The sequence below is a fragment of the Mirounga angustirostris genome, unplaced genomic scaffold (assembly GCF_029215605.1).
Source record: "Mirounga angustirostris isolate CCGP_5_RB_7025 unplaced genomic scaffold, mMirAng1.0.hap1 SCAF_10, whole genome shotgun sequence".
Lineage (NCBI taxonomy): Eukaryota > Metazoa > Chordata > Mammalia > Carnivora > Phocidae > Mirounga > Mirounga angustirostris.
Window position 1 is genome coordinate 9,357,165 of NW_026991718.1, and position 25,271 is coordinate 9,382,435.

Sequence of the window (25,271 nt, forward strand, 5' to 3'; positions counted from 1 at the left end):
TAGAATAGACCCAGACTTGATACCCCAGACTTATTACACAGCCTCCTGCCTGGAGCCAAAAGCCTTAAAACAAGAGGGGTTCCTGGGGGAGCTCAGTCAGCTGAACATCTGACTCTTGATTTTGGCTCAGGTCATGGTCTCAGGGTCGTGGGATCAAATCCCATGTTGGGCTCTGTGCGTGGAGTCTGCTTAGGACTCACTCTCCCTCTGCCCCTCCTCCCCCAGCTTATGCTCTATCTCTCCCAAAAAAAAAAATTTTAAACAAGAAACCACCTTGGAAAAAAAATCTAGAGATAGAATTTTGAAAACAAATCCCCAAAAATCTATTTCTTACCTACATGAATTGTATATTTAGAGTGAATTTTGTCTTAAATATTCTCACCACAGGGACACCTGGGTGACTCAGTGGCTAAGCATCTGACTTTGGCTCAGGTCATGGTCCCAGGGTCCTGGGATCGAGCCCTGCATCGGGCTCCCTGCTCGGCGGGGAGCCTGTTTCTCCCTCTCCCTCTGCCCGTCCCCCTGCTCATGCTCTTCTCTCTCAAATGTTCTCACCCAAAAAAAAAAAAAAAAAAGGGAAATGGTAACCATCTGTGGTGGATATGTTAATTAGCTTTAATTGCCAAATGTTCCTCAATTAAAAAAATAAGATAAAAGGAAAGTAAATTTTGTTTTCCCGATACACATACTTTATATAGACTAGCCACATAATGTCGTGGAGTACCACAGGAATGTGCTTCCTGCTTTGATGGCACATCTTCAGCGTCTGGAGGGAGAGAGGGTACCAGAAGGGCTCTCCCGGGCTAGCCCGTGCTGCCATCTATGGAGCGTGCGCCCTACGCGCCCCTGCTTTCCCCAACAGGACGAGCTATTTACACAACACCGACGCCCCACAAAGCAGAATGTCCATGGTGTCCACAGACGTCTGCATACCTACATGCCAGCGGCTCTTCACCTCCCGACTCTCCCCTCTGAAAATATATCTTGAAATTCGTTGGGAAAACAGTTTTCAGTCTGTGACTGGAAGCACAGTGAACAGTAATTAGGACAAGTTTAGAAGCCATTAAAATTGCTCACGTAATTTCTGGCACCCAAGAGACTAGATCTAAGGTACGGCCTGCCTGGGAAACACACTATGTTTCTAATTCCCTGCTGATCTATATTCAGAATGCACTGGGCTTTCTGATTCTTTCTTCATCAAATGTGAGCTCCACCCAATGTGTTAAAAGGATAAGGAGGTGCCTTCCACCACAGCATTAAATACAAAATAAAAGTCGAATCAGCTCACCTTGTTGCTTTCAAAATCAGGGGGGCTTTCATGTATCTCTTCATCTTCCTTAACTATCTCCGCTGGTGTCTAGAGAGAAAACATACGACGTTTTAGGTTTAGTGGCAGTCAAGCTATGTCAAACCCCATGAAAGGAGCAGAGGGGGTGGGTAGTGGAACTCTGTGAACCACTTCTGTGGACAGAGCTGAAAATGGGGCTGGTTTTTCCACAGTGCCTGCCCTGTGTTTTTACCTTTTGCTCCACTTACGAAATGCTAGCCTATTTAATGAAACTGTTGGGGAAATCCTTAAGGAGAAACACTAGAAAGCCCTTTCATGTAAACAGGAGTGGACTATCCCTCCAGATGCCTCTTGTCAGCAGGTAATAAAGGCCTCGGATCCTCTGTTTGGCCCTGGGGACCCCAGTGGGGACCCAAACCAGAGCCCTCTTTCCCTGTGTTCAACATCCGCCACCACCTGGGCGGTCCCGCTCCTCACTCCGCAGTGCCTGCTCACGTCTTTGTGCATTATTTCCCAGTTTTTGTGACTTGTTGGCAAAGAGCAGTGAGCTGTGTTTAACTGGTGCCCTGGAGCCTCTCCACGAGGGGAAAGCCGTGTGGTTCTGTGGCTAAGGAAGAAAGGGCCCCCCTAGGGGCTACGGTATTTCTGTCCCTGTCCAAGTAGGCACGCTCAGCGCAGTGCCACGTGTCCATCGCGGGCTGGCGAGGGGGTCTCCTGCTCACAGTCACCCAGGATGCCAGACCGATGGAGATGCCAACTCCTCGCGTTTCCGTGGCTTCAGGGGCAGAGGGGCGGCGTGGCTCTTAACGCCTCTGCCAGGACGTGTGGCTCATTACGTCCAGCTGCCTGTTGTCCGCGAAGGCAGGCTGCAAAGCCACACTGGAGGTAAAGTGGGTGAAGAAGTATTCTCTCACCAAATGACCACAACTGGTGTTCATGAAGAGCCCTAAGGACCCCACAGCTCCTGCCAGCTGACCCTTGAAGGTGCAAGACCTAGTCTGTGGCTATGTAGACGTGTGGGTGACTACTCAACAGCCAGTCCCACTAGCCCAGACCTCGGCTGTCCAAATGCTCCGAAAACTCAGACTATATGAGCATTCTTGTCCTGTAGCCTACATGGAAAGTAATCGTGATGAATAAGATTCTGGGGACTGCTCCAACTACATGAAAAAATAAACACAAAAAGCACATTCTTTCAAAGAGTAAGTGATGGGATTTGTCCAACCATTGCTTCGTTCATTTATTCAGCAATATACACAGAATGCCTGAGTCCTGCAATCCTGACAGATGACAGTGACTGTGCATGCAAACCAACGTGGCCCCCAAGACAGTCAGACGGGGAGATGAACATTAATTAAGTCACACAATTAAATATAAAACCACAACTGTGATATGCTTTGTGAGAGAGACATGTGGAGAGAAATAGGCTATCACGGGGTTTAACATACACAGGAGACCATGGAACGCTTCCTCTGGTGTGACTACAACTTGAAATATGAGGGATGAGAAACGTTAGTACACAAAAAGGCAAAGAGAGAATATTGCAGGCAAAGGGGAGGGCGTGTGGCAGTCTTGCTGCAGGAGAATGCACTGAGTTTGAGGGGGACGGGGATGGTCAGCCTACGGAGAAAAAGCGATCACAGTAATCTAGCCAGGGAACGGCGGCAGTCAGGACTGGTGGGACGGTGGTGTAGACAGAGAGGGTGGGTCACTTCCAGACATATTTAGGAGGTAAAACCTGCAGATGTTGAGATGGTCTAGGAGGTAAAACTTGATGATGTTGAGATGGTCTGGGTATGGAAGAGTTGAAACAGTCAGTCTCAGGAATATCTCTGAGTTTGCTCTGGTCTTACTGGATGGACGATGTCATACACCTACTGAGACAGGGAGAGAGCAAGGTGTGGGGATGGTGTGGAAGGACACTTGTGTGTTCACACTGTGCTGAACTTTAATGTCTCAGAACATCTAACGGGTGATGTCAGCTCATAGTGTGTGTCTATCTGGATGTATGTGTGTGTGTCTAGATGTGTGTGCATGTCTCTGGATGTGTGTGTGTGTGTGTAGATGTGTGAGTGTCTCTGGATGTGTCCGTGTCTAGATGTATATGCGTGTCTCTGGATGTGTGTGTGGGTAGATGTGTGTGTGCATGTGCACCTGGAGCCCAGAAAAGAGACCTGCAGAGAGACTGACACCACAGTGACGGAGAATTCTGTCTGTGGAGAAGGTCTAGAGCTACAAGAAATGTTGCCCTGACCTGACCCATGTAGACCTCCAACATTCCATGCCAAGTGGAGGATCAGAAGTCTACAGAGAAGAATGAGAATGGGGCCCCTGGCTGGCTCAGCCAGAAGAGCATGTGACTCTTGATCTCGAGGCTGTGAGTTTCAGCCCCACGTTGGGTGTAGAGATGACTTAAAAAATAAACTCTTTAGGGGAGCCTGGGTGGCTCAGTCAGTTAAGCATCTGCCTTCAGCTCAGATCATAATCCCAGGGTCCTGGGATCAAGCCCCACATGGGGCTCCCTTCTCAGTGGGGAGTCTGTTTCTCTCTCTCTCCCTCTCCTTCTGTGTGTGCGTGCTCTCTCTCTCTCTCTCTCTCTAGCTCTCTCTCTCAAATAAATAAATAAAAATCTTTTTAAAAAATAAAATAAAATAGGGCGCCTGGGTGGCTCAGTTGGTTAAGCGACTGCCTTCGGCTCAGGTCATGATCCTGAGTCCCGGGATCGAGTCCCGCATCGGGCTCCCTGCTCGGCAGGGAGTCTGCTTCTCCCTCTGACCCTCCTCCCTCTCATGCTCTCTGTCTCTCATTCTCTCTCTCTCTCAAATAAATAAAATCTTTTAAAAAAATTAAAAAATAAAATAAAATAAACTCTTTAAAAAAAAAAAAGAATGAGAATTGAGTGGCCAGACAGATGGAAGGAAGAAAAATCAGGAGGCGGGTGGGTCTTGCCAAAGGAGGAGAGTATTGGAGGAAAAGGGAGCGGCCAAAAGTGTCAGCTGAAGATGAAAGGTCAAGTGTGATGAGAACTGAGAATGCACTGGATTTGGGGGATGAGGTCAAGAGTTGTTTCACGTCATTGTGTGCAGAAGCCAAGAGAGGCCAAGGAGAGGGGAGGGGATGGAGACAGTGTGGGGAGGAGGGATCCTCCCTCCAAGGACTGGGAGAGACGGAGTTGCACAAAGGAAGGAGGCTAAGGGAGGGATCATTCTGGTTATAACCGGCTTGCTTCCAGCATGTGTACCATCCAGCCAGGAGGATTCGAGTGAAGGGGACAGGTTCAATCTACCCAGAAAAGGGTGAACAAATAACTGATAGCACAAGACTCTTGAGGGGCTCGGAAGGGACAGCATCCAAAGCCAGGAGAAGGTAGGAGGACGGGCACATCCACCACGAAGACCGGAGATTTGTGTGCAGACCCTAGAGCTGCCTATCTCCTAGCCAGTCCTCACCTCATTCCTCACTAAAAGAAAAATCCTCTCAGATGCTAGCCACACAATTCAGAAGAGCCTGGGCCCCTTTCCAGACACCAGATGCTGACACTGGTTGGTCTACACCACCAAAGGCCCATTGCCTCTCCCCAGCTACTGACAAAGACGAGGCAGACACATGGGGTAGATTTTGGGGAGGGTCCCTGGGAAAGACTTTTCTCACTACTTGAAAAAGGCACAGGGAAGGAAATGGTCTCTCTATTCTTCTCGTCAGCATTCATGTGTCTCAACGTGCCACCCAGAGTGGAGGCAAACATCTTGAAGACCGTGAGGAAAGAAGGCTGAGGCCAGAAGCTGTTGTGCAGAGGGAGGTGGGCAGGGCAACGCCACCAACTGGGTCCTCAGTGACATGGCTGAGCCACTGAGCCGACCGACCCTGCAAGCTCCCGTTACACAGGAGGCCTCCAGACTTGTGTTACGTGGCCTGATATACGTTCCTTATGTGTAAGCCACGTTTCTGTAGGTTTCTGTTCTTTCCAGCTAGAAGCACCCTAACAGATACAGTACTAACTACACTTTTTAATTTATTCATTAAAGTGAGCACCCAAGGACCTTTGTTAGCTTAGTCCAAGTTACTCCATGCTCCTAAAAGTGCCAAAGCTTTAAAGCTCCATTATGTTTTTTCTAATTAAACAATTCAGAGATTACACAAATTTAGACTGACCTTCTCCTAATTAGTCCAAATTATTTTGGTTTTACTTTAGTTTGTGTCTTATTTTTAGCTCTTTCTCTAGAGTGAAATGAATTACAGTTCAGGTGCATTGCTCTGGTTGCTACAGGGAATCTAAGTAAAGGCACTCTCTTCTGTACTGTCTCCTGGGGACTCTGAAAATCACTGCAATTCAGTAGATGTCAGAACTAGACCCAGTCGTCTGTGATTTCAGTCAGTCCGCCCTTCCCATTCACGGACGAGACATGCCCAGCACCTGTTGGGGAATGACAACCCAACGGTACTCTAGTAGAATAGAATTGGTGAGAAATGCTAAACTGTAGCCCCACCCCAGAAAAAAATCAAAGATCAGAGTCCAGAACTAAACAGAGCCCACCATTCTAGGTACTTTTCTGTCTTTTTATAGAGTTTATGAAAATAAACATAACCTTAAATCTGGCATAAGACATTGCTTTTGTGAAAAATGTGTACTCTAAATCAGGTAGAATTTTAACATCAATGTTTTAATATCTGGGTGCCAGTTTTGTATAGATTGTAAGAGTTAAGAAATGTTTCCTTAACACTGGGGCATAATAACTCAGGACTTTGAAATGAAAGCTGGTGTAAAAATTCACCTCTCCCGGAGAATTAAAGCTGATAGAGCATCTCTCTTTTAAACCTCCACTCAAGATGTGTTGATACAAATGTTGGCAAGGGGACACATTATGTGCTACTAAAACCAAAGAGAAACAAAAAACATTGAAAATAGATTATAATTTCTTAAAAACAAAAACTCAAAGGGAGACAATGTAGCATAGGAAAAAGGAAAAAAGAAAAGGTGAGTAAAGATCAACTATAATCCATGTCCAGATAGACGACCACCAGCATAACACTTCGTAACATCCAGAGTCTCTCCCTGTCCCTTCTGTTGTATTTCCCACATACTATGCCTTCCGTCTTGGTCAGGAGACACTTGGTTCAGGACAAATAGGGTTCAGTGACGTTGAAACTTTACCAGTGATGACACATGTAAGCGAGATCACACAGTTAACTGAGAAGAGCATCTCTGACCTGGCACCACAATTTCATTTCTCTCATGAGCCAAAGACAGACATCAGTGGAATTCGAGCATCTCGATGCCAAGTGGAGAAAAACTCAAGGATGAGCTTTCACCACCAGGAACCCTGGATGTAAGAAGGTGCCTTCAACATGGGCAGGAAGAAGTGGCTGTACAGAAGCCAATGACAAATGTCTCCAGTGGGAGAAAACCAAGAGACAGAAGGTGGAGGACAGAAACAGTGATCACTGGAAGTACAAATCGATTTTTGTGAGTAAATCACAAAGAAAACAACTGGAAGACAGGACCACAGAAATAGGAGCATTTTAGGAATCAGAACATGGGTCAAAATGCACAGTTAACAGTCGTCTTGGCCTGTCAGGGAGAGCAATGCTCAAAGCCGCCATGGCCTCTCCTCACTGCTAAGTTTCTGAAACTCCCTGCCCCACATTCCAACTCCCCATCCTCCCCTCTCTGCACAGCAATGAGAGATTCTCAAACTGACTTAAAAGCACAGGGAAGTTTCTAGCCCTTGGAATACAGGAGAGATTAAAGGCCACACAGTGTGAGTCTTGCTCATCACCATAAGAAGTGGACATTCCATGACGTCACCTACCAGAAGCAAAGGACAGCCCACCTGCTCTAGTCATCAAAACTTTAACCTGGAGTCTTCCCTTAGCGATGGGAGCTCAGCGACAGGCAGCGATGTTGCCATGGTAAACAGAGCGGCCTCCAGCCTGTGTTTGCTCCTCACTGCTGTTCTGCCTTCTGCTGACAATAGGTGCCATCAACTGCAAATGAGCACTCGCCCCTGCAACTATCCCCTCGGTTTGCAGGATGCTCGATTCTTGAGGTTCCCCTCACCGGTCTAGGCTTGACTCCAAATTCATAAATTGATTACTTGGGATGTTATATTTTGTAACACTGTATCTTTACAGCAACACTGAAATAAAGACAAGGTGATGCACAAGCATAAGAAATAACATTGTGACATCGCAAGGCTCACCCACAGGTTAAAACCAGTTACTCGAAAACATGAGCAAAGTACTCCAGGTTATTATAAAAGCCAACACCATAATCAAATAGTTTAACCCTAAGGCCAGACCCTCCTTCATTAATGGACTGGGAAGTCCTAAGGGCATCTTCCCCTCCTCCCACAAGGAAACCAGTAACCCCAACACGCACCAGAGCTCACCCAGCACACAAACACAGAAGTAAGACAAACACACGGTTCTCCGGGCATGTGGGCCACTTTGAAGCGGACCCCCACCCAGGCCAGGGCTGCCAGTCATAGAGCGCCCATCCCCTGCGCTGAGGACCCCGCCCAGGGAACCCGCCGAACCACATCCCGCTCTCCCTGCTCCACAAGACCACCTTCTTCCCTCCCCAGGGCAGAAAAAAAATCCTTGGATTCTGCATGCTGGCAGGGCCTACACTGTGTTTCATGGGGATCCTAAAAGGAAAATCATTCCTGGGGAAGGAAATTGGAGTTAACCTAAAAGCTTAAACATTATTGTAATTTTGGGACTTCTTTGAAACATTGAACTGTGGTTCCCCGAGGGACAGATGGGAAAGATAGTGCTTCCCAAACCTAAATGACCACAGGGACCTTGTTTTAAAAGATGCAGAACTCAGGGCGCCTGGGTGGCTCAGATGGTTAAGCGTCTGCCTTCGGCTCAGGTCATGATCCCAGGGTCCTGGGATCGAGTCCCACATCGGGCTCTCTGCTCCTTGGGAGCCTGCTTCTCCCTCTGCCTCTCTCTCTCTCTCTCTCTCTGTCTCTCATGAATAAATAAATAAATAAATAATCTTAAAAAAAAAAAAAAGATGCAGAACTCAGTCTGTAGACTTGGTCTATCTACAAGAACTTCACTTCAACCTGCTGTGCCTTGCATCCATTTATCCAATCACCTGGGATTTTCTTGCATCTATTCAATGGGACTTAATAAGCATGTGCTGAGCCCCTGCTGGGTGTCAGGAAATGGCACAGTGGGAGAATACCGCCCCAGGTGTGCGGTGCCCCCACCCCTCACTCAGCTCCTCCAGCCCTTCATCTCTGGCCCCCGCAGGTGCAGCAGGTCTTTGTCTCTGCTCACACACATACACACACACACACACACACAAAACGTCACAGGAAGGGTGCTGGCCTAGCCCCTACTCCTCTCGTCTTAATGTCCATTTATGCAGCCATAGCTGGGAGTCCCATTGTCTCCTTGTCCTTCAAAGCCACAGAACTTGCTTTAATACCATCCCCTGGCAATTAGGATGCACTGAGGATGCAACTAGGATGCAACCCAATGCACTGAGACGTCAGCTCTCCCTGGTGTGCAGTAGAATGGTCAGACAGAAAGCAGCACAGCAGCGGTTCTTTCTGGTTCTTTCTGAACACCTCCCCCCCCGGCCTCCCCCGCTGGGTAGCCTGGCTCTCCTCCTCTCTCTGACCACCTCTCCCACCCTTCCTGACTCCCCTCCCCTGAGCCTCTCCTTCCTCCCACTACACACCCTTCTAGGGAACCCCTCTCACCACACAACCTCGAATACAATGGAAATTAACACTAGCAATAGAAACTCATGAGTATGTTTATTGATCACAATTATGAAAATAGTATTTGTGACACTAGGGTTTTACTTGTGTTAAAAACTTGCATCAGACACTCATGGTCCACAACCCAGAACAATAACATATCAAGGACAATAATCAACATTGGAGGGGGAGCGGTGGGGTGGGGGGAATGCTAATTTTTGGTATAAAAGTAACTGCCTAAAATATCTTATTTATTACAAAAAATTCTTAAATGTACAATAAAAATATAGTGTTAGTTTGGGTTTTAAGAGAAAATTAAATCTTTTGATCATTTCTCATCATGTCGAGGAAAAGAATAAATAATATCACTAGCAATTTGGAAAATACAACGGGACACAATGTGAAAGTGCTCAAAATGCCCAAGGAAGTGGCTAGTGCCTTGACATGGTCTGTCACACCTGGTCATATTATCGAGGGAAAGGAAAGTAGCAGAAGTTAATAATAAAGTGAGAAAATTAACAGTGACTGATTTTCAAAAGAGGAGCCAAAAGCTTGCTGTCATCTGGGTTTGGCGCTCTGGAACCACAAACTCAGGACGGGGGCCAAGTCTATGTCAGAGGGATAAAAATGGTACTCAAATGAAGACATTGACCTTTTACAGAACATACATTCTTTTCTCAAGAACTAACAATTAGAAATGTGCTTCTAGGGACACCTGGGTGGCTCATTCGGTGAAGCATCTGCCTTCAGCTTAAGTCATGATCTCAGGGTCCTGGGATCGAGCCCTGCATCAGGCTCCCTGCTCAGTGGGGAGTCTGCTTCTCCCTCTGCCCCTCACCCTGTTCCTGCTCCCTGTCTCTCTCTCTAATAAATAAATAAAATCTTTAAAAAAAAAGAAAGAGGGACGCCTGGGTGGCTCAGTCAGTTAAGCGTCTGCCTTCAGCTCGGGTCATGATCCTCAGGTCCTGGGATCGAGTCCCACATCGGGCTCCTTGCTGAGCAAGGAGCCTGGTTCTCCCTCTGCCTGCCTCTGTCTCTCTCTCTCTGATAAATAAATAAAATCTTAAAAAAAAAAAAAAAAATTGAAATCATCCTTAAAAAAAAAAAAAAGAAAGAAAGAAATGTGTTTCTAGTGCTTTCAGGTAGATTCTGGGGACAAAGCCATGCAGTTCAGAGCTCACCTACCCACCTGCCCTTTGCGGGAGCAGGAGTTGAGGCCAGAGACCCCTGGAGGCGTGACCTTCTCTCTGGGTGGGCGAGGGGCATGAGGCCCTCGTACTTCTGCTCCTATCCAGGCTGAGGCTGGCCCCGCACACCTCATCCACTTCCCCTGGACCTTCCTCAGACTCCACGCCTCTGTGAGCCCGAAGGAAGGAAGCAGAGAGGTGGTCCACCGTGCTCAGGCCTTGGACCAGGGACTCACACATGCATTATTTCACTTAGCCCCACAGGAACCTGCCCAGCGGCACATGCCCATCACACGGATAAGGAGATGGGGGTCAGAAAGCCAGGCAGTGGAAGACCCATGATTCCCCACCATATCACCCAATGCACGACTCATTCCATCACCCGTCATTCCACTGATGATCACTAAGGGCCTCCTCCCTACCAGGAACTGTGCCAGGACAAGGGTGACTACAGTGAGCACAGCAGTTCGACCCCTTCCTTGTATGGGGGAAAGGGACAGCAGTCACGTCACAACAAAGCTAACTACGCTGTCACAGACCGTGACCAGTGCTCAGAACAGTCCCCACAGCAGAAGAACCCACCAGGGAGAAGGGCAGGCAGGAAGGATGGGGAAGGATAAGAAGAAGTGGAAGGAGCTGAGGTCCCTGAGCCCATCATGACCATGGTGACATCCTCTGGGGTCATCCTGCATAGACCTGAAGGATGAGCAGTAACTGACCAGAGGGGCATAGAACATGCTAGAGGCTGGGCGAGCGTGGGGGAGGGGGGGAGGAGGAGGCTGCAGGCAGGCGGGGCTGATGCAGCTGATTCAGAAGGTGGTAGGCCTGGTCATGCAACACCTGCTACCCACCTGGTCCACGGGCATGTCCACCTGCACGTCCTTGTCCTCTTTGACTTCCGAGGCTCCTTGGGTTTCCGTGGGAGCAGTCTGGGCTTTATACACATCACCTTCTGGAGGAAAACAGCACAAACAGATTTTCAAGCCAACGTCCACTGCACATTTTCTGGCCCAAACCAAAGTCGAGCCTCGGCATTCTGGGGGCTGCCGGTGTTGTGTGCAGGCAGCCTGCCCCGGGGCCCCAGAGCTCACCATGGGGTCCCCGCGGCCCTTGCTTCTGCCTCCGTGTCTGCACTGATGGTCATCTCTGTGTCCTACCCACCACAGGACTCAGTCCCAGAGATGAAACACACTGATCGCCTGGCAAACGTGTGTCCAGTCAACTCAGAAATAACCACAAAGCAACCCGCCAGACACCAAAATTGTATTCTGAGGACATGTACCTTGATTACTTCAAAATTACTTCAAATTACTTCAAAATTACTTATTTTGAAGGAATGAACAAAATGAGCTTTAACAAATGAGGTGTTAAAATTGCACACTGTAGTCTACTAAGCCGACAGATAAAAATCATCTAATCAGCATTACAATTGGATGTATTACATGCTTATAAAATCCTGAGGTTCTTAAAAACCTTATCCTCACGCTGACAAGACTAGGTGACAGTAAAAGAAACAGAAGGAGCCGGCCACTTCCCTCAACCCCCAGAGGATGTCACCATGGTGGTGATGGGACCCCAGCTCCTTCCACTTCTTCTTGTCCTTCCCCATCCTTCCTGGCCCTCAGCCCCAGAAGGACCATTGCACAGCCCTTGGCAGAAGGGATGAAGGTAAGAAGAAGGCAGAGGGCAGCATCCACCGGGAACCCACAGGGTGCCAGGCCCTCCTCTGTTTGCTTGACACTTAACACTCACGCAAACCTCTGTCAATCCTTCCATGCCCATTTGTTTGTGGATAAGGAGTGTGCCGAGGGCCCCACGGTTGGGACCACGCTCGGGGCCATGCTCGGGAACATGCTCGGGAGGGCCGTAGCTGGAACCTGGGCCCCAGCGCACCTCGCCACTTCCTGGAGGGAAGGTGGGATGCATGCCGAGCAGCCCCAGCCATGTTGGACAGGCTTTGCCAAGAAGGAAATTTTACACACACTGATTAAAATCTCTATTATGTTGATAGAGCATCTCAGGGACTATAGGTTCAATAGACTCTGGTCTTCGGCCCATCCTGGCCATGGTCAGGTCACATCAGCACACTGTTGGCCGTGCCAACCAGGCAGGAACGCTGTGAGAGCCCTGCGTCCAGACCAGGGCCTGGCGCACAGCCAGACAACACTGTCATCTGGGATGGGAAGGCCCAACGGGGGCGGGGAGCAGGAGAGAAGCACAGGAAGGCGGTCAAGATGTCACCTGGAAACTGGCAGAGGGTTCCCAGGAGGCTGAGAGACAATCAGAGCACAAAGAGGAGAAGCCGGACTCGCTGTGCATGGGGAGCACCAAGGGAGGGAAAGGCTTTAACAAAAATGACTTCCCCAAATCGTCGGATGCTGCAGCAAAGCAAAGGGGAGCCCTCCTTCCCCTGGTCCTGTCCTCTGCGTCACCAGCCAGCACCAGCAAAGCACCTGTGATACATCCTGATAGGACTCAAGGTGGCCGGCTCCCAGCGGGGCTCCACAGAATAGAAGCAGGAGCAGAACAAGTATTTTTTTTTTATTATTTCATTTTATGAGAAGCTTGGCAAGATGGCAGAGGAGTAGGAGACCTGGATTTCGTCTGGTCCCAGGAATTCAGCTGGATGGGGATCAAACCATTCTGAACACCTACGAACTCAACAGGAGATCGAAGAGAAGAAGAGCAACAACTCTCTCATCAGAAAAGCGACCACTTTCTGGAAGGTAGGACGTGCGGAGAAGTGAACCCGAGGCGATATTCGGGAGGATAGACGGCGGGGGAGGGGCCTCCGTCAGCTGCTTCTGGCAAGTGATGGAGCCGCGGAGCACAAAATCGGAACTTTTAAAAGTCTGCTCCACCGAGGGACGTCACTCCGGTGGCTGAGCGGGGGGTGGAACCCTCCGGGACAGTGTGGTCTCAGGACCCTCGGGGTCACAGAAAGACCGGGGGTGCCCGAGTATGGCAGAGCTCCCAGGTAACGGAGCAGGGAAGCCGGCTGCAGAGGCGGAGCCCAGGCGCGGGCTCTCAGCTCGGGGTGGCCATTGACCGTGATCCGCGGCCCAGTCGGGCCCCTGCTCCTCCAGCGGGGACCCAACAAGCGGCAGATCCGGGGAGACTCACCTTCCTCCCCCGGGAGGAGCTGCACGGAGCGCACCGCAGGGATCTGCTGGGTTTGGAGACTCCACCCGGGGTCATGAGCCAGAGATAGAGGCGCGCGGTCACAGGCCGGGTGAGCACGGGGTGCGGCCGGAAACCGGGGAGACAGGAGTGACTGCTCTTCTCTGGGGGCTCACTGAGGAGCGGGGCCGAGTTCTCGGCTCCTCCGGGGCAGAGATTAGGAGGCCGCCATTTTCACTCTCCGCCTCCAAAGCTGGACGGAAAGCTCGCAGGGAACAAAAGCCCCGGAGAGCAAACCGGAGCAGATGACTTAGCCGGGAGGGGGCAAGGGCGGGGCACTTCCGCCTCCGGCAGAGACATTTGGAAACCACGGCAACAGGCCCCTCCCCAGAAGATCAGCGAGAACAGCCAGCCAAGGCCAAGTTTACCGATCAATGAGAATGGCAGAACTCCAGCGCTAGGGGACTACTGCACATAGAATTCACGGCTTTTTTACCATGATTCTTTAGTCTTTTAAAGTTTTTTTTTTTTAACTTTCTTTTTTTTTTTGAATTTTTCTTTTTCCCTTTTTCAAACAACATCTTAGCAATCCCTTTTTTAAAAATCTTTATTTTCATTTTTAGAGTCATATTCTATCACTTCATAGTAGTTAACCTTATTTTTGATATATATATATGTAAGTTGTTCTCTCTTTAAAATTTTGGAATACACTTTCTTCTAACAGTCCAAAATATACCCTACATCTCTAGTGTATGGCTTTGTTCTAGTCTCCTGCCTGATCCTTTTTTTTCTTTTTTTAAATCCTTTTCTTTCTTTTTCAACCAACTTCTTATCAATTCCTTTTATAAAATCTTTTATAATTTTCATCTTTACAGTCATATTCCATCCCTTCATCGTATTTACCCTTATTTTTGTACATATATAAGTTTTTCTTTCTTTAAAATTTTGGGAGGCACTTTCTTCTAACAGACCAAAATACACCCAAAATCTAGTGTGTGGCACTGATCTATGTCCAGCCTGATCATATTTGATCATATTCTGGTTTGTGGTTTTTTTGGTTTTTTGTTTGTTTACTTGTTTTTATCTTTTTCTTTTTCTTTTTTTTTTTTTCTCTTTTTTCTTACTTTCCCTTCTTTTTCCCCTGGTTTCAGGTCTCTTCTGATTTGTTTAGTGTATATTTCTCTGGTGTCATTGTTACCCTGTTAGCATTTTGTTCTCTTCTTCATCTATTGTCCTCTGGAAAAAATGAAAAGATGGAAAAAAATCACCTCAAAAAAAAAAAAAGAGGCAGTACCAACTGCCAGGGACCTAATCAATACGGACATTAGTACGATGTCAGAACTAGAGTTCAGAATGATGATTTTAAAGATACTAGCTGGGCTTGAAAAAAACATGGAAGTTACTAGAGAAACCCTTTCTGGAGAAATAAAAGAACTAAAATCTAACCAAGGTGAAATCAAAAAGAGTATTAATGAGGTGCAATCAAAAATGGGGGCACTAACTGCTAGGATAAATGAGGCAGAAGAGAGAATCACTAATATAGAAGACCAAATAATGGAAAATAAAGAAGCTGAGAAAAAGAGAGAGAAACAACTACTGGATCACGAGGGCAGAATTCGAGAGATAAGCGATACCATAAGACGAAACAACATTAGAATACTTGGGATCCCAGAAGAAGAAGAAAGAGAGAGGGGGGCAGAAGGTATATTGGAGCAAATTATAGCCAAGAATTTCCCTAATTTGGGGAAGGAAACAGGCATCAAAATCCAGGAGGCACAGAGAACCCCTCTCAAAATCAATAAAAATAGGTCAACACCCCAACATCTAATAGTAAAACTTACGAATCTCAAAGACAATGAGAAACCCTGAAAGCAGCTCTGGAGAAGAGATCTGTACAATGGTAGAAACATTAGATTGGCAACAGACCTATCCACAGAGACCTGGCAGGCCAGAAAGGACTGGCAGGATATATTCAGAGCACTAAATGAGAAAATATGCAGCCAAGAATACTCTATCCAGCTAGGTTGTCATTGAAAACAGAAGGAGAGATAAAAAGCTTCCAGGACAAACAAAAACTAAAGGAATTTGCAAACACAAAACCAGCCCTACAAGAAATATTGAAAGGGGTCCTCTAAGCAAAGAGAGACCCTAAAAGCAACATAGACCAGAAAGGAACACAGACAATATACAGTAACAGTTACCTTACAGGCAATACAATGGCACTAAATTCCTATCTTTCAATAGTTACTCTGAATGTAAATGGGCTAAATGCCCCAATCAAAAGACACAGGCTATCAGACTGGATTAAAAAACAAGACCCATCGATATGCTGTCTGCAAGAGACTCATTTAAAACCCAAAGACACCCCCAGATGGAAAGTGAGGGGATGGAAAACCATTTACCACGCTAATAGACACCAAAAGAAAGCTGGGGTGGCAATCCTTATATCAGACAAATTAGATTTTAAACCAAAGACTATAATAAGAGATGAGGAAGGACACTATATCCTACTTAAAGGGTCTATCCAACAAGAAGATCTAACAATTGTAAATATCTATCCCCCTAACATGGGATAAGCCAATTATATTAGCCAATTAATAACAAAATCAAAGAAACACATCAACAACAATACAATAATAGTGGGGGACTTTAACACCCCCCTCACTGAAATGGACAGATCATCTAAGCAAAAGATCAACAAGGTAATAAAGACTTTAAATGACACACTGGACCAAATGGACTTCACAGACATATTCAGAACATTCCATCCCAAAGCAACGGAATACACATCTTCTCTAGTGCCCATGGAACATTCTCCAGAATAGATCACATCCTAGGTCATAAATCAGGTCTCAACCGGTACCAAAAGATTGGGATCATTCCCTGCATATTTTCAGACCACAGTACATTGAAACTAGAACTCAATCACAAGAGGAAAGTCAGAAAGAACTCCAATACATGGAGGCTAAAGAGCATCCTACTAAAGAATGAATGGGTCAACCAGGAAATTAAAGAAGAATTAAAAAAATTCATGGAAACAAATGAAAATGAAAACACAACTGTTCAAAATCTTTGGGATACAGCAAAGGCAGTCCTAAGAGGAAAGTATATAGCAATACAAGCATTTCTCAAGAAACAAGAAAGGTCTCGAATAAACAACCTAACCCTACACCTAAAGGAGCTGGAGAAAGAACAGCAAATAAAGCCTAAACCCAGCAGGAGAAGAGAAATCATAAAGATCAGAGCAGAAATCAATGAAATAGAAACCAAAAGAATAGTAGAACACATCAATGAAACTAGGAGCTGGTTCTTTGAAAGAATTAATAAAATTGATAATCCCTTGGCCAGATTCATCAAAAAGAAAAGAGAAAGGACCCAAATCAACAAAATCATGGATGAAAGGGAGAGCTCACAACCAACACCAAAGAAATACAAACAATTATAAGAACATATTATGAGCAACCATATGCCAGCAAATTAGATAACCTGGAAGAAATGGATGCATTCCTACAGATGTATCAACTACCCAAACTGAACCAGGATGAAATAGAAAACCTGAACAGACCTATAACCACTAAGGAAATTGAAGCAGTCATCAAAAATCTCCCAACAAACAAAAGCCCAGGGCCAGATGGCTTCCCAGGGGAATTCTACCAAACATTTCAAGAAGAATTAATACCTATTCTTCTGAAACTGTTCCAAAAAATAGAAATGGAAGGACAACTTCCCATCTCATTTTATGAGGCCACCATTACCTTGATCCCAAAACCAGAGACCCCATCAAAAAGGAGAATTACAGACCAATATCCTTGATGAACATGGATGCAAACTTTCTCACCAAAATACTAGCCAATAGGATCCAACAGTACATTAAAAGGATTATTCACCACGACCAAGTGGGATTTATCCCTGGGCTGCAAGGTTGGTTCAACATCCGCAAATCAATCAATGTGATACAATACATTAATAAAAGAACAAGAACCATATGGGCCTCTCAACAGATGCAGAAATAGCATTTGATAAAGTACAGCATCCTTTCTTGATCAAAACTCTTCAGAGTATAGGGATAGAGGGCACATACCTCAATATCTTAAAAGCCATCTATGAAAAACCTACAGCGAATATCATTCTCAATGGGGAAAAACTGAGAGCTTTCCCCCTAAGGTCAGGAACACGGCAGGGATGTCCACTATCACCACTGCTATTCAACGTAGTATTAGAAGTCCTAGCCACAGCAATCAGACAACAAAAAGAAACCAAAGGCATCTAAATTGGCAAAGAAGAAGTCAAACTCTCACTCTTTGCAGATGATGATACTTTATGTGGAAAACCCCAAAGACTCTACCCCAAAACTGCTAGAACTCATACAGGAATTCAGTAAAGTGACAGGATATAAAATTAATGCACAGAAATCAGTGGCATTCCTATACACAAACAAGAAGACAGAAGAAAGAGAAATTAAGGAGTCGATCCCATTTACAATTGCACCCAAAACCATAAGATACCTAGGAATAAATCTAACCAAAGAGGCAAAGAATCTGTACACAGAAAACTATAAAATACCCATGAAAGAAATTGAAGACACAAAGAAATGGAAAACGTGCCATGCTCATGGATTGGAAGAACAAATATTGTGAAGATGTCAATGCTACCTAGAGCAATCTACACAGTCAATGCAATCTCTATCAAAATACCATCCACTTTTTTCAAAGAAATGGAACAAATAATCCTAAAATTTGTATGGAACCAGAAAAGACCCCAAATAGCCAGAGGAATGCTGAAAAAGAAAAGCAAAGCTGGCGGCATCACGATTCCAGACTTCCAGCTCTATTACAAAGCTTTCATCATCAAGACAGTATGGTCCTGGCACAAAAACAGACACATAGATCAATGGAACAGAATAGAGAGCAGAGAAATGGACCCTCAACTCTATGGTCAACTAATCTTTGACAAAGCAAGAAAGAATGTCCAATGGAAAAAAGACAGTCTTTTCAACAAATGGTGTTGGGAAAATTGGACAGCCACGTGCAGAAGAATGAAACTGGACCATTTCCTTACACCACACACAAATATATTCTCCAAATGGTTGAAAGACCTCAATGTGAGACAGGAGTCCATCAAAATCCTAAAGGAGAACACCAGGCAGCAACCTCTTTGACCTCAGCCAAAGCAACTTCTTCCTAGAAACATTGCCAAAGGCAACGGAAGCAAGGGCAAAAATGAACTATTGGGACTTCATCAAGATAAAAAGCTATTGCACAGCAAAAGAAACAGTCAACAAAACCAAAAGACAACCGACGGAATGGGAGAACATATTTGCAAATGACATATCAGATCAAGGGCTAGTATTCAAAATCTATAAAGAACTTCTTAAACTCAACACCCAAATGACCCAATCAAGAAATGGGCAGAAGACATGAACAGACATTTTTCCAAAGAAGACATCCAAATGGCCAACAGACACATGAAAAAGTGCTCAACATCGCTCAGCATCAGGGAAATCCAAATCAAAACCTCAATGAGATACCACCTCACACCACTCAGAATGGCTAAAATTAACAAGTCAGGAAATGACAGATGTTGGAGGGGATGCGGAAAAAGGGGAACCCTCCTACACTGTTGGTGGGAATGCAAGCTGGTGCAGCCACTCTGGAAAACAGTATGGAGGTTCCTCAAAAAGTTGAAAATAGAGCTATCATACGACCCAGCAATTGCATTACTGGGTATTCACCCCAAAGATACAAATGTAGGGATCCGAAGGGGTACGTGCACCCCAATTTTTATAGCAGCAATGTCCACAATAGCCAAACTGTGGAAAGAACCAAGATGCCCATCGACAGATGAATGGATAAAGAAGAAGTGGTATATATACACAATGGAATATTATACAGCCATCAAAAGGAATGAGATCTTGCCATTTGCAACGACGTGGATGGAACTGGAGGGTGTTATGCTGAGCGAAATAAGTCAATCAGAGAAATACATATATCATATGACCTCACTGATATGAGGAATTCTTAATCTCAGGAAACAAACTGAGGGTTGCTGAAGTGGTGGGGGTGAGAGGGATGGGGTGGCTGGGTGATAGACACTGGGGAGGGTATGTGCTATGGTGAGCACTGTGAATTGTGCAAGACTGTTGAATCACAGACCTGTACCTCTGAAACAAATAATACATTATATGTTAAAAAAAAGAAGAAGAAGAAGAAGATAGCAGGAAGGGGAAAATGAAGGGGGGCAAATGGGAGGGGGAGATGAACCATGAGAGACTATGGACTCTGAGAAACAGACTGAGGGTTCTAGAGGGGAGGGGGGTGGGAGGATGGGTTAGCCTGATGATGGGTATTAAAGAGGGCATGTACTGAATGGAGCATTGGGTGTTATACACAAACAATGAATCATGGAACACTACATCAAAAACTAATGATGTAATGTATGGTGATTGACATAACATAATAAAAAAAATGCTACTTTTTCTATTAAAGAAAAAAAAAAGTAAACCCAAACAGTTCAGGTGGATTTGAGTTTCATGTTTTCCTCCAAAGGCTGATTTGTTCACAGGTTGTTTGCTGTGTCACCGGTCCTCAGGGGAGAGCACGCCCACCCAGATGTTCACAGAGAGGATAGAATTCCTGCATCGATCTGGGAGGGCTTCCTCGGTGGAGAAGCCCATTGCCTTCATCACTAGGATTTTGTTTCTCTCCTCTCACTACCACGGCCCCTGGAGCTGAATGTCTCATTAATAAATCAGATTGTCACTAGTCAAGTTTTAAAATCAGACAGTTACAAGCCATATCTTTGCAGTATGAAACTGGCCCGGAAGGGAAAAAAAAACACATTCTTCAAATGGTAGCACTTTAATGCCCACAGCCAAATGAAATTCACATTACCTGCGCCGCTTTGCATTAAAGGTTCTACTAGCATTTTCTTCTTTCCCTCTTTGGCATAAAAAACAGAATCCTGTTCCTTATGGGGAATGTTGTCGTGTTTATGAGGTTCTTTTCCTTTGGAATCCTCCTAAGGTACAAATTAAGAATAAAAAGTATGTGAGGAACAGCAGTGTACCATGAGTCTTTTTTTTTTTTTTAAGATTTTATTTATTTATTTGACAGAGAGAGACACAGGGAGAGAGGGAACACAAGCAGAGGGAGGGGGAGAGGGAGAAGCAGGCTTCCCGCCGAGCAGGGAAGCTATCATACGACTGATGAGGGGCTGAATTCCAGGACCCTGGGATTATGACCCAAGCCGAAGGCAGACACTTAACAACTGAGCCACCCAGGTGCCCCCAAAATCACTGTTTTCAACACCTACAAAACTATTCCCACTGGAACCTCTGAGCAAGGCACAGCATCTCTGATAAAAGGATATTAAACATGTGGTAGGTTTGTTTTGGACTGAGATAAAGGGAAACTCAGATGGTCCAAAAAAAAATCTGCAGACAGTAATGACCGAGCAGGAGGGGATCACAGTGGAAGATGAGCTAATTCTGAGCATCATCCCAGCTCCGTCCCAAAAACTGTCTTCATAATACAAACCACCTTTCCAGTTTTCCTGTTTTCTGTCTTTACTGAACACAGGCAGAACTATATAAATCAAGATTTCTCCTGAGCTCTCTATGGCACCTCCCTATAACATCAGTATATTTATGAGGCAAACGACCGGCTGTTTTATCCTTGCAGAAATTAAAGTGCATAAAATAATCCCGCAACCAAATACAAGAACCAAGCAAAATCTTTCTACCTACTTCAACGGGCTTTCCTAAAAGTTGAAATCATGCTCATACGTATAGGAAACAGATCTTGGGGGGCGCCTGGGTGGCTCAGTTGGTTAAGTGACTGCCTTCGGCTCAGGTCATGATCCTGGAGTCCCGGGATCGAGTCCCGCATCGGGCTCCCTGCTCAGCAGGGAGTCTGCTTCTCCCTCTGACGCTCCTCCCTCTCCTGCTCTCTGTCTCTCATTCTCTCTCTCTCAAAAAATAAATAAATAAAATCTTAAAAAAAAAAAAAAAGGAAACAGATCTTGGCAAAACTGGTCTTAGAAACCGAACACAGTGCACGCTGCTTGTGTTTTGGGGGCAGCTGGGGGTTGGGATTCATCTATTTCTTGCAACCATTTTCCCGATCCTCAGCCTCTACGACAAGGCACTCTGTATTTACTGTTACCTCTGAAGTACTAGCCGAAGGACAGTGACACAGGAAGAGTCCCACCCTCCTCACAAGGACACAAAGCAACCCTGGTGCAGAGCAAAGCACACAGCAAAAGCCAAGACCGTTGCAGCCTGGCCACCGGCCACCGGCCCGCCACAAGGAGATGAGCTGGTCCACACCGACCTGGAAGGGGCCCACACAGAGCTTCGGGCCGGCGAGACGGCAGATGAAGAGCACCCGTAAGTTCAATAAATTGATTTCATTGTTTAATCTCATACCTTACCAATGTACCTGATGGGAACGCGAGTTTCTACAAGCTCCTTATTTCTACGACATCCAGTGAAACCCAGAGCTGTGCTGGTTTGGCTTCTCGTCAATCTGAGCCTGAGCCGTGGTTTGGGGCCGTCTGTCTCCTCAAGGACAGCCTGACCTTGTTCACCTGCACACCCATTTCTCTTCTTCCCCTTCATCCCGTGCCCCCAGCACTGAGGGCAACCTCCATGTGTGGTGACTTATTTAGGATGGTTATTGCTTATGTCTCACCACTAGAATGCTGGAAGCTCCATGGGGCCAGAGATGTTTGTCTAATGATGAATTCCCAGAGCCCGGAGCCGGGCAGCACAGAGAAAGCTCTCAGTAAATACTTGCCCAGTGAGTAAGTGAATGGTGCTGGTATGAATCTCATCCCCCTGTGCCTTTCAGATGCTCACAGGAGCTGTCACAACTTGAGGATGGTGTCCAAGTGCCTCAGCTCAGCGCTGTGACCTTTCAGTCTAAGCCCGCCTACATTCCCAGTCTATTCCCTGCTCAGGCTTTGCCCACCTTCTAGCTCATCTCCACCTGCGACGCCCTTCCTCCCTGCCTTCCAATCCCAGGGCAAGCTGAGCTTAGAGTCCCTATGCCACATTCCTGGAACACCTGCATGTCATCACCAGAACACAGGCCCTGCCCTTTGCATTCCTGGGTCCAAGCAAACAGTGACCTCCCAACACAGACCTATGCCCAATGAAGTAATCCCAACAGTTGCTTAGAAAATCTTTGCTGATCTCTTGAACTGCGTAAGAAGATGTGGGGGAAAGGAGGAAAAGAAGAATAGGACAAAGACAGGGGAAGGGTTGGGGTGCATGGGTGGCTCAGTGGGTTAAGCATCTGCCTTCAGCTCAGGTCATGATCCCAGGGTCCTGGGATCAAGCCCCGCGTCGGGCTCTCTGTTCAACAGGAAGCCTGCTTCTCCCTCTGCCTCTGCCTCTCCCCCCTGCTCATGGGCTCTCTCTCTCAAATGAATAAATGGAATCTTAAAAGAGAAAGACCGGGGAAGGGTTGCCGGAGTGCAAGGAATGGGAGGTGCAGGGTCGGCTACACCGTTGGCCCAGCCTGCCTTCCCACACCCGTGAGGTGACCTCTACACGCCCTGCTGTCCCAACCTGCCTGGGACACCCCAGGTGTTTCTCCAGAGCCGCCACCTCCTCAGGTGCTGGTCCTGCTCCTATGTCACCGTGTCCCACACAGAGGAGCCCTCGTCCACACTCCCAGCCCCACGGCCATGCACCTGCAGCTTCTGCCCACCAGCTCCCCACTGGCCTGTGCTCCCCAAGGGCAGGACGGGGCCGCCTTCACCTTTACACAACATTTGCCATGCAGTGGATACTGCGTGCCTCTCATTGTCAGAGCCACACAGATTTACAGCATTTCTCAGACACAACAGATTGAGCAGGAAAACAGAGAATCTGTGCTTCCCCACACAAGGAAATGTCTAGGCATCACTGCTGTCCCCACTCCTCCCTGCCCTGAGTCCCGAGTCCGAAATCAACGCGAGTGCCCTACAAAGGTGTCAGGTGCTGCTTTTCCATTTCATTAATCTTTTCCCCCATTAAAAACATTCTCAGGAAACATACCCGAGGCACACTGTGTTCATTTCTCTGCAGTGCTGTGGGGACTATCATTTTTCTCTGGAGCCTATTTCATTCGATCTAGCCAAACTTCAACGCTGTTGTAACAGATAGTCTTGCTCAGGCACATGAAATGCAGCCCCCCAAGGTAATGTGGATGAAGTAGAGAGTTTGTCTAGTGGAGGAACAGCAACCACCTAGCTGAGTTCGGAGTCGGGCCGCTCCCAGGAGGAAAGCCAGCGCTACACGCTGAAGACCTCCCACCAGCTTCCGGAGTGAATGTCCTGCTTCCAAGTGGGCCAGGGTCCGCCATCAGAGAACCAGCCCCTATGCCAAGCATTAATAAAGTGGAACATTAGCTGACATTTGAACCTGACTGCTGCCTCTTCAGGCCACTAGAAGGAGACACAAAGGCAGCCTTGGATATTGTGTGATACTGCTACGGTCTTGATGTTATTAGCTGCAAGTGTCAGCTCCAACACACTTGTTCCACGCTGCACTTTACAGTTCAGTCCTGGTCATTAAAGTGTGGGTGTCCCATGGTGTGCGTCTCTCTGACCGTTTCACACCCGTGTGCACACAAAAGCACACACAGGCGCCTTTAATTTGTCAATGTTTTATCTCCTGTTCGTTTCTGTTCACTACCAACATTTGCGCTCTATGCCCAAAAGAGAAGTAGGTAATATTAACATTCTGGTTGTGGATGTGATATAAATACAATGCTTATTAATTATTTACTGACATTTTACAGAGGCTTGCACATTAAAATATTCATTTTAATATAGGAAAGCAGTTTTAAACATTTATTAAATTGGCCTCACTTCCTTGGAAAGTAATAGATCCAAAATCACGGTAAATGAGTTGCTGAAAACTGAATCTCATCTAACGAAATAAGAATAGGTTCACTCAGTTAATTTCCTAGGACTCAACAGTCACGGCTCAAGTTAATGGACACCTGGAGCCCCAGCGGCTTCTCCAACATCCACAGTCACCCAGATATCTGTGCTCCTGGCCATTATATTTCTTCTCATTTCACGGAATCAAATGCCATGAATCATAAGACACGTGGTTATTTTACATGTCGCTAAGAAACAAAGCAAACTACCAGCTAAACTATGTCACACGGCTTCCCTGTTACCTGGAAGTTCTGTTTTCTACTGAAACAGCCCTTTCAGAACTTTTAGACACAGATTTTTATCACATAGTACATCTGGATGTAAAGCAAGAGAACAAGGCCACAGAAATAAATTGCTCGACTCCTCTCAAGATCCTACACCCAGAGTCGGGCTCTTTTGAGCCATTTCTGCGTTGGAGCTGAGTATGTCTGTGCTTTGCCAGGCAGTGTGGACAGAGTGCACCACTATGATCTCTGGAATTTTCTTCCAAGCTGCTCTGCACATTTCGAGGCTGGTGCTTTCTTGCCTGGAGCACGGGAAGCAAGCCTTCTGCATCTGCCTCAGTAATAAGACGTGGTGGACGAATGTGGCAGAGTGCTTCCTGGCCACCAAACCCCCTCTCTGGATGCAGATGAGGTGTGCATATCTTGACTGCATGCCTCCACTAAGGGAGGGTCTCTTTCTCTACCTCCCGGAACCTTGCAACCACGGGGACGATGACCAGCACCAACATCCAGACGTGCTCCTAAAGCCAGCCTAGACCTTGCAGCCCAGCAACCCCTGCAGCTAAACGCAGCCTGTAAGGAAGCCTGGTGCAACTGGCCCAAGACCCACCCAGCCAACACGCAGGACATAGACAAATAATAAAACATCGCTGTGTTAACCCCCTAGGTCATGGCTCGTTACACTGTAATAGATTACTGAGCCTGTATTTTCAGCTGCACACGGTAACTTCCTTTCTCAGGTTCATAAAAGAGTTGGTTGTTCCTTTGGAAAAATATAAAGAATTAAAGAATGTACTCCACT

The 25,271-nt window shown here is 46.5% G+C and overlaps 1 protein-coding gene across 1 annotated transcript in view; it reads right to left on the reverse strand.

The window, feature by feature from the left end:
• Positions 1-25,271, reverse strand: part of DCDC2C (doublecortin domain containing 2C) — a 107,010-nt gene that overhangs the window by 39,732 nt on the left and 42,007 nt on the right. Inside the window, exons 7-9 of the mRNA XM_064573528.1 lie at positions 20,204-20,330; positions 11,045-11,145; positions 1,289-1,357 (exon numbers count right to left, since the gene is read on the reverse strand). Of these exons, the coding sequence (XP_064429598.1) occupies positions 1,289-1,357; positions 11,045-11,145; positions 20,204-20,330 (297 nt within the window). The remainder of the gene's footprint in view (positions 1-1,288; positions 1,358-11,044; positions 11,146-20,203; positions 20,331-25,271) is intronic.